Source organism: Emys orbicularis, chromosome 15, assembly GCF_028017835.1.
Source record: "Emys orbicularis isolate rEmyOrb1 chromosome 15, rEmyOrb1.hap1, whole genome shotgun sequence".
NCBI classification, from domain to species: domain Eukaryota; kingdom Metazoa; phylum Chordata; order Testudines; family Emydidae; genus Emys; species Emys orbicularis.
The window spans coordinates 25,983,050-25,992,838 of record NC_088697.1 but is presented as its reverse complement, the minus strand read 5'-3'; the positions used below and the strand labels follow the sequence as shown (position 1 = coordinate 25,992,838).

At 45.1% G+C, this 9,789-nt stretch overlaps 1 protein-coding gene across 1 annotated transcript; it reads right to left on the bottom strand.

Moving 5' to 3' along the window:
• Positions 1 to 5,152: 5,152 nt before the first annotated feature.
• Positions 5,153 to 8,858, bottom strand: BSX (brain specific homeobox). Its single transcript, XM_065416903.1, has 3 exons — positions 8,597 to 8,858; positions 6,048 to 6,244; positions 5,153 to 5,401 (listed from the first exon to the last, which is right to left on the bottom strand). Exons 1-3 carry the CDS (start codon positions 8,856 to 8,858, stop codon positions 5,153 to 5,155), a joined length of 708 nt encoding a protein of 235 aa, XP_065272975.1.
• Positions 8,859 to 9,789: the final 931 nt, after the last annotated feature.

Genomic DNA, 9,789 nt, shown 5'->3' with positions numbered 1-9,789 from the left:
TGCAGAGCCTTTAGTTCAACTTGCTGCAGTGTAGCCATTAATTCTCTGTTATATTCATGAGCACGTCAGAGAGGACCTGGTGGTTTAAAAGTCTTCTCAAGCCACGTGGTAAAACATCATCACAGCTACCAGTCATTGTCAGTAGCTTTAGCTGTCAGGATGAGGTCCAAAGGGTCTGTGCAGTTTCAGCTTCCCTCTCTCCTCTCCAGATAGTCCTGCCAAGTCAAAGCACGTGAGCAGAGGGTGCTGTAAAAGAAGCTTACACACTGCCTCTGCTTTACCTACTTCACTCTGCAGGGCTATCCATCTAGCATCTTTCACCAATAACCTAGGGTCATGTCAGGGCTGAGTCCACAGAAGATTTGCGCTACTGACCAGCAATATTTTGGGTATTATAATGCTACAACTGGACGTTCATAGCAGGCTGCAACCTTCTCCCTGCTGACACTTCAATTTACTTCCATCCAGACTGACCACAGAGTCTTTCAAACAGAACTTGGGTAAAAGCATTCACCACAAATGTCCTTTCCTCCACTGGGGGATGCAGGTTTCCCCCATTGCTTGTCCAGTTTGCAGTCAGAGTCAAAACAATTCAGTCTCATTCCCGCTGACCCAGGAAAGGTTGGCAGGAAGTGCTCTTCCTACCACTGTCCCTATCCATTATGAAGGACAAGGTACATTATATGCTGCCCTCCTTTCCAGAACTTGTCCTGATTGGATGGGAGAGAGGAACTCTGCCCCACCCTGTAATACAAGCCTCCTGCTCCCCAGCTCTAAAGAGAATGGCAAACAGAGTTTTTCCAGACATCACCTGTTACTCCAGACCATGTCCTCTCTCTCAGCATCTATCTCTGTCATCCCCTGGGTCTTTGTCTGTCCCAGGACTTCTGGAGTTTGGTAGCTCCACAACTTCGCTCTCTGGCTTTAAAAGCCCAGTAAACCCCATTACAGTACCCAAGCTATAATTCGGGTTGTAGGGGTACTAGAAACCTTTCTTGGTTTGTAAACATCTCTGGGACTGGATTGTTTCCGCCATGTATTATACGGCACCATGATCACTGTTGGGGCTCAAACAAATATGCGTAATACCTCATATTTTTGCCCTCCTCAGTATCATCTTGGTACCCCCACACTACAAGGAAAGACTAGCCATGCAGGCTTCTCCTTGGAGTCAATGGAAGCTGCAGGAGCTTTTCACCTTTGTCAATCAGACTATGGGGCTTGGAGGTTTGTGTGGCAGGAGGGAGAATATTACTAGGCTTCATTTTTGCCATGCTTGTTATATTTGGCCTGTGGACCTGCAGTAGCAGCTGGCTTTCCTTTTCATTTGATTGTATTTATTTATTTATCTGGAAAGGTGCGCAGGGTCAAGGAAAGATGAGGGTATTTTGTAGATCATAAATGTGGTTTAAGGGTGACATGCACGCCTGTGCAAAGAGACAGCACAAGAGCTAGACATTGCTTGAATCCAATTTATACCCTATGTTGGGTGCCTTAATTGTTCATGGACCTTGTTCTCACATGAATTTCTTCCCTAGGTGACGTGCTTCTACAGAGTGAGATAATGTCGGAGGAAGACTGGGACCAAATTATTGCTATACGCTCAAGTGAAGTCGACTATCTAGCCTCAACTTGCTCCATAGGGGATTGGCTGCACAACACTAGTCATGCAACTTCATTAGCATTACAGTCCTGTGCATTGTATTGAGATTATACCCTGGGTTTGCCTATTATTTTTTGTGGCATATTCTAGACCTTTATGTATGAAGGACCAAATTCTGGCATGTGCAGAAAAGCAGTTCTCAGGAGGTGGAGCATTGTCTGCTCCAAACCAAGCCCCTTACTTAAGCAAAACAACAGCTGCTCCACTGGCCATCTGCAAGAGGAGCCATGGAAGGACATGATGAGGTGGAGCCTAGGGGTTTGTTTTGCATGTTTATGTGCACACATCCATTACCTATGCTCACACCCAGAGATTATTCCTGCTGTGGGCAAGAATCATCTGCATATAGTGGCAGGGGCTGCTGCCTGCAAACATACAAGCTCACATAGACTCAGCTATTGCAGTACAGATGTGCACTAGCTTTGGAGGCATTTGCCTTGATGAGCTTGAAAGTGGTAACACAGCACATGATAGTCCCTACACTGTTTATTCAAAGCGGGGTGTCTGGCAATGCCAGTCCAAGGGCGAGGTGAGTAACATCACGCTCTTCTTCAAGAGGAATTGACATTTTGCAAATAACCAGTATAAATACAATTCTTAATCCAATGGTGCTCTCAACTTCTGTATTCCCTGCAACTTCTTCTGTGCTTCCTGTCGCATTTCCCATAATAATCCACCTTGCACTTTTTCCTGCCATGCACTCTGTGTGTACGCTCCACATAAGAGCATTTACTACATGCCTTTGTCTCCAAGCATTGGAAAAAGGTCATTAGGAAGCATAACAATGTGCCTTTTCTGTTCATACAGGAGCGAAAGCAATCCTCACTGCAAGTGACAGAACCATACCCACAAATGTAAAGAATTCAGATTTTTTTAATGTCACTCAGAGTAATGTACATTTTAAGTGATCCCTTGTGTGTACTTGCTTCTGAATTCTCTCTTTTTTTCTCTATTTCATAAAATTATTTGCTGCTAAATCATGGTACTCATAAACCATGAATATCTGAGTCTGAATAAAGAACACTGTGATTTTAAGAACGGCTGCAAATAAAGACATTGGTATATGCTTTCTTTTTACTGATGATATCGGTTGTGAAATCTGGTCTCTATAATACTCTTTTATACAGCATTTGTTAGGAGTTAATGTTATCACTAAAAATGCTAATCAGAATCTTAATATTAAAACATTATCGTATAGCTCCTTGTTAGTATTAATTTTAATAACTAGTCTGTATGATATGGCTGTTTTACTCACACTTTTATTAAATGTTGATGAAAGACATACCAACTAAAAAATACTTCTACAGCCTACAAGATACAAATATAAGAAAACTATCAAATTAAATATCAAATGCACTAAAATAAGAGAAATTAAATGTATTGTCCTTCCTAGTGCTTTGGTTTAGGTATTGCGAGAGTCAATGATCATGGATCTATAATAAAGGTTTTCATCTAGCTGATATCTCATTGTATTGACACTATACAATGACTTTTGTTATAGCTAGAATGGATTTCTGGGTGATTTTCTAAAGAACACTTTAGAATGTAATTCTTAGAATGTTGGTGGGTCTTACCCTTTGAACTATAATCTTTAAGGAGCTGCATAATTTTGTAGCAAAATATTTTGATTGAAAGTCATTAAAGAAAAGAGTTTTCTCTGAAGTGTTTGTAAACACAGTCCAAAAACACACATTCATTATCGGGAAGTTTTTCACGTGTGATCTTTATTATTCTAATTATACTGCAAACCCACAAAAGGGAAGGAAACATACAAGTTTAAATAAGTCATATTTTGCAGATGAATAGGGGGCACTTTTTAAATTTTTGCAACAAAACTGCATGTCCTACAGTCCAAAAACCAAAAGTGCTAAGGACACCCAACAACCAAATCAACTCTTAATAAAAAATAAATTACAAAAATTACAAAATACCCTAAAGAGACACTGAAATGGAATTTATACCAGGAAATGTTTTGTTTAGCTGGAAATTCAAGATATTTCACTGTAATGTAAATAAATAAAAAGCAAGCCTGAGGCATCGTTGAAAACTGTTATATACAACTCTGCAATGCAGAGATGGATTTGCAGTTTAATAGCTTGATATGTTTCAGGCTATCAGCCGAAGGTGTAGGTTTAAAACCGCTGGCCAGTTGTGAACTGCGGTATGATGGAATTCATACAGCAGGCACTCGCAATGAAACATGAGTCAGACTTTAAACTAGTTTATGAACATATTCCGTTAAAAACTAAAATATTCTAAAACTGATTCACATCAGGAAACGATTCATAAATCATACTTAGGATGTAGGTAAGCTATTAAAATTATATAAGATCAATTTTACTAAATAAATTCGATTCATTTTTTTCCTGGATGTCTTAAGAAAAATCAAGTTTATTAGCAATGCATTTTTCCCCCTTTACAAGCTTGGAATTATATATAATGTATTTTTCTTACCTGCTTCTTTGGAGAAACTATATGCAATTCAGTGTTTAAATATATGCATTCGCTGGAGTGTGTCTGATTTTAAATGGTATTTTACAGTAATATTAAGAGAAATTGTCTGGATACACCATTCATTGTCATTGCATTGTGACTAAGCAAGCTTCTGTCTCACTCGAGTCGATGTATTCCTGATATTTAACTCTCAACACCAGTGTACTAAAATAATGTACCGGGTATAAATTTGATGTAGGGAAATAGGGAAAGCTTTGCTAATGGATAAATGTTATCCATGCATTTCGAACGAGACCGGAAAATTGGAATATAGGGCCCTGATTTTGCTATCTTTATATTCAGTTTTCAAAGCAAGTGTCAAATTTGTACTTGTCTTTGAACGAAATTAGAAGTACCTCCCATTTATACAATATGTTTGCGGGACACACAGACTATCTGCCAGATAACAGAAGGCTGGTTATAGTTTTGTCCACAGTAGAGAATGTGGTGATCGTGTTTAAACTCCGTGTCCAAAACAATCGAGTTTAGCCGTGACTAGCTGACTCTGTTGTCCTTGTCTACGCTGACAGACTCGTGTTAGCTAGCTCGGTTGTTTTTAAGTCGTGCTTAAACACGATCAAACTCCCATGCTTAGTTGTGCTAGCTCAAAGGGGACGCAAAAGTCGATAGCAGTTAACAAGCCTGAATTAGAAATAACCAAGCCGGACAGATTCTACTCGCAACCAATGATATAAACGGGACTGCTCGCCCTAGAATTATGTTTACATCGAATCCAATATGTTTCTTTCCCAGACTGTACAAATAGATCCTTTCAACCGTGGCCTTTAAATATTCCCTGGCTCCAGCACTAGCCGGGTCTACTACGGATTGCTGGGGCCTGGGACAAACTTTTTAAGCGACGGGTCAGACCGAGATCACATCTGCCTTGGTTATTGGGCAGAGGAGTCATGGCTCTTAGCACTCCGTCGGCAAAACCAGATCAGGGGCTTCCAGTCACCCGGGCCCTTCGCCTTGTGGGGAGGGGAAGGAGCATGTCTATATTAGATGCGGGGTGGCGCAAATATCCCCATCCTCAATGATGTCCACCTCATCTTCGTTCTCCTCCAGCAGGAAGGCGGGCTGCTGGCTGGCCTTGCGGGGGTCCGAGCTGGCTTTGTCGGTCAGTTCAGGCTCGCTCGAGCTCTGCTCCAGGCACTCCTCCCCGCTGGGGTTCTTCGGGTCGTCTTGGGTTTTCCTCAGTTGCTTTTTGTGCTTCATTCTTCTGTTCTGGAACCACGTTTTTACCTGTGAGAGAAAGGGGAGGAACGCATTCGCATGTGCCCCAGCTCCCCAGGGGGCACCGTCACCCCAGTGCATTGCATGAGCACACATGTCATTAGCATGTGCCCCAGTTCCCCAGGGGGACACCGTCACCCCAGTGCATTGCATGAGCACACATGTCATTAGCATGTGCCCCAGCTCCCCAGGGGGACACCGTCACCCCAGTGCATTGCATGAGCACACATGTCATTAGCATGTGCCCCAGCTCCCCAGGGGGCACCGTCACCCCAGTGCATTGCATGAGCACACATGTCAGTAGCATGTAACGCAGCTTCACAAGTGGTAACTCCACCCCGTGCCTGGCATGTCATCACCATGCTACCCGGCCCCAGACGGAGGTCCCTCATCCCAGGAGGTCCCCTCGGAACACAGCTGGAGGGCACCACGGGGGTGGCAGCTGCTTCCTGCTTCCCCTCGGGCATTACCCCAGCTCTTTGGGCCACCGCAGAGCACGGGGAGGTCGAGGAGAAGCCTGGGGGCGGGGAGCAGAGCCGGGGGCAAGCCCCAGGGTCCCTTCCCGGGTGGGGTTCTCCATCCCCCGGGTGCTGCCCAGCGGACAGGGGAACCTCCCTCCCTCTCCCTCCCCCCGCCCCCCCCCCAGGCTGGGTACCTGCGTCTCGGAGAGGCTGAGGGCGGCGGCCAGCTCCACGCGCTCCGGGGTGGACAGGTAGCGTTGCATCTCGAACCTCTTCTCCAGCCCGGAGAGCTGCGAGTCGGAGAAGACGGTGCGGGCTTTGCGGCGGCGGCAGTGCTTGCCGGGCAGCTCGGCGTGCGGGTGGTGCTGGAAGAGGGCGGGCACGGGCATGCCTGCAGCGCGGGGCACAGGGGAGAGAGGCCGTGGGACGGGGCCGGGGCCGAGGCTGGAGATCCGGGGTCCTCTCCCCCTTCCCCAGCCCCACCTGGAGGGAAAAGAGCTCCCCGCCCCTGCCCTTCCGCCACCCACCCACCTGTCTGGAGGGCACCGCTCAGCCTTGTGTGTGTGTCCCGGGAGGTGTCCCTGTGGTGGCAGACCCCGCACCTAGGTAAGTCACCGTGGCTCGTCTTCCCAGGGGCCGGGCGACTCCAGCATCCACCCTACATTCGGCTCCAACTGGTTTCTTCTTGGGGTGAGGGGCATAGTCTGTCCCAGGCTGGCATTTCCCTCCCGCACACAAAGAATAAGCCAGGAGGCTGTTTAGAATTTGGTACAGTTGTTCTCCTGGGCAACAACTTGGCATTAACTCATTCCACAGACATAGCTCAGCCCCCCCTTTTTTGTATTCTTTTTACACTTACACCCACACACCCACACACACCAGTGAAAGACTGGTTTTTAAAGTAGCTGTCATGAACACGGTGGGTATTTACAAATTTTGCTACAGGTGAAATTTTGGTCTGGTTGCAATTCAGGGGTCTAGAATAAAGACAATGATAATTTAAATAATATTATATATAAACACACCTGTGTATATACGTACTATAATTATACAAACATAAATGCACACAAAAAACGTGAAAGTGTGTAATATAGAATTACACAAAGGTATGTAATTGTGTGTATACACACACACACACAAACACAGAATAATTTTAAATATATACACTCAATGACACAAACATGGGCACACTCATTTTGGGTCTGTAATTGTATATTACACACTTACAAACACAGATAAATTTGTGTATGTAATCATATTGCACGTGTGTATTAGGTGTGTCTATCACTTTAACCTGTGAACTTATTTGTTTTTTGCTTATTTTAGGAAACCTGCTCGGGATGATCAATTGGGGTCTAGATCTATGAAACCCATCGCTTTGCAAAAATATAATGAAGGTCGGTTGTCCTCTCTCCCCTCCTCACCCTCCAACCCCATATATAACAGTGGAAAAGCAACATACTCAAACTCAGTTTAAAAGCAAAGTAGCGTGCTGATTTTAGAGAGGGGAAGGATTAGCACATTTTCTCTATATCTCTATTCCGAATACTACACATTTTTTTCTACATGCGTTTCCGTTCAAATTATTTCTATTGATGGTAGTTAATAATAAATCCACCCCTCGCTTTCCATTTGAGCATTCGATTTCTTTGTGATTTATTCATCAGCCGCTCTCTGTTAGATACTTTGAAGGGTCCACTTTTTTTAAAGCCAAAGGTAAGGATTTTTATTTTTATTTTATTAGACAATTGGTGCAGTTTGTTCTCCCTCTTCTCTGCAATTCTATACTGGATTGATCTTCTTGTTCTGTGCATATTTTAATCGGGCACATTTTTGAAAATCGAAATTTACTACCAGCTACTGGGGAGGCACAGAAAATATTTACCACCTGTGCTGCGAAGATCAGAAAGAAGTGACTAACTGATTGATTGGATATGGGAAAGGCCAGGTCGTAACATAATTTAACTTTTTTAAAAGGCCAGACAATCTTTTAGCGCACACAGCCTAAGAAATAAGGAATTTTACCCTAGAAAACTACGCAGATAAATTCCTCTGAACTTTTTGGTACTAAATAGTAAGTGATCAGATGAATTTATTGTAAATAAAAAGGTGCAAAATCATTTGAAATAACTTGGAAATCGAGGTTGTTGAGGGTTGTTTTTTCATATGAACGAAACTAACAGTTTCCGCTCTTTTGAAGATGCATGCTGTAAAAGTAGGTCAGTGATGGATACTCAGATCTGTGAATGCAGCTTCGATCGGATTTCTGCTGTCTTATTTTTTAAAGCACAGAACATTTGAACCCTAAGAAAAGATTCTCTGGAAAAAGTGAGTAAGTAAACTATGATTTCTGCTCAGAGAGAGGGAGGTTAGACCCCAGTCTCTGACAGCAGGAGAAGAACTGCAACGTGCAAATTATTTTTGCTCTGATATTCAATATATTCCTACATCTATAGGCAATGGCTAAATCCGCTGATGCTCTTGATGCAGGGCAGGGAATAAACTAAACCAGTAGAGTCTGATTATTATAATGATTCCCCCAAACTGTAGCATCGGCAGGCGTGTAAAATCTGCCTTGATGTATAACAGGTGCCATTCCTTGAATGATGAAGCGTGTCCCTTGCTAGGAGATGAAATCCCCCAGGTCTGCAGTGCTGGGCGCTAAGACTGGGTTCGCCTGTCAAAACACTCCCCTTCTTCTAAAGCCGAAACAAACACAAGGAGAATGGGACACTCAACTTACCCGAGGTGGTTAAGAAGTACGGATGGTGATGCTCAGGCTTGTGGAGCGCATGGTGCGGATGGGGTGCCAGGAGGGTGGGTGTGGGCATCAGAGGGTATCCATAGTCCAGGAGGGGAACCCTGGAGGCTAAGGGGCTGGAGAAGTGCTCTGGAGGGACCTCTCTCAAGGACTTGGGCTTGTGGAGCAAAATGTCTTCGATGAAGAAGGAGGTCGGCCTTGGCGCGGAGACGGGATGAACTGGGGAGGTAAAGTGGAGGTTCATTTCCCCAGGTGGTGGGGACCGCGCTGGAAGACGGGGCGCGCGAGGAGGGATGGCCTCCGATTTCAGCCCCGTTGGCTGAAAACCCGCAGAACGCAGGAGCCAGAAGAGAAGATCAAGGTGGCTTCGGGCGGCTTGGAGGAGATTTGTGAAGAGAGGGGGCTATGCCGCGAGCCAATCGCGCACCAGCAGGGCGGAGGGAAAAGGGTTTTTCATTTCCCAATGTCACCCAAATTAATGGAGAGGTTGAAAGGAAGGGGGCGCTGGCCAAGGTACTGAATCGGTCCATTAAAGGGCCGTAACAAGGCTGGTGCGAAACCATTGGGATACTTAGTTACGCAAGAAGGGGGTATGGAAAACGTGCTCCGAGCTGATGGAGATCCTGAAGCATACAGAGCCCCAGGATCCCAACAATAGAGAGAGTGGGTCCCCTTCAAAATTGTAGGTGCTGCAGGGTCAGACAAATGTCCGCAGCCCGGCAGCACTGGCTTATTAAATATAGGCAGGCACGTTTCCCTGGCTGTGCATCCGTATGCGGGTGCATATGCAAAAGGAGGGATATGCTTGTGCATACAGCGCCTAGCACATACCGCCATGAGCCCAGATTGGGACCTCTGACCCTCGCCTCAATACGAGCCAACACTCAGGTTGTTCCAAACGGAAAGAAAAGGGCCAGATCCCCAGCTCTGGTGTAAGCCAGAGTTAACTTTAAGGGGTTGCTTGGGGGCAGTGGAGCGACATTAATGTACAGCCACGGAGGAGCTAGCCGCAAGAATCTGAGTAGAACGAATATTTCCAGGTGTAACAGAGGGTCCTGTGGCTACCCCTCTGATATTTCCAGGTGTAGATTACTTTCGTTTACGTCAAAGCAACAAGTCTTTATTCTGCGTGAATGACTTTTAGAGCTGGCTGAAATGTTTCCACATTTCAAAAT

Excerpts from the sequence above, each read along its gene's own strand:
- BSX (XM_065416903.1), bottom strand. The coding sequence starts at position 8,858 with ATGAACCTCCACTTTACCTCCCCAGTTCATCCCGTCTCCGCGCCAAGG. Across the intron at positions 6,245-8,596 it reads GTACTTCTTAACCACCTCGG|GCATGCCCGTGCCCGCCCTC; the intron begins GTAAGTTGAGTG and ends CCCGCGCTGCAG. Across the intron at positions 5,402-6,047 it reads TCAGCCTCTCCGAGACGCAG|GTAAAAACGTGGTTCCAGAA; the intron begins GTACCCAGCCTG and ends TTTCTCTCACAG.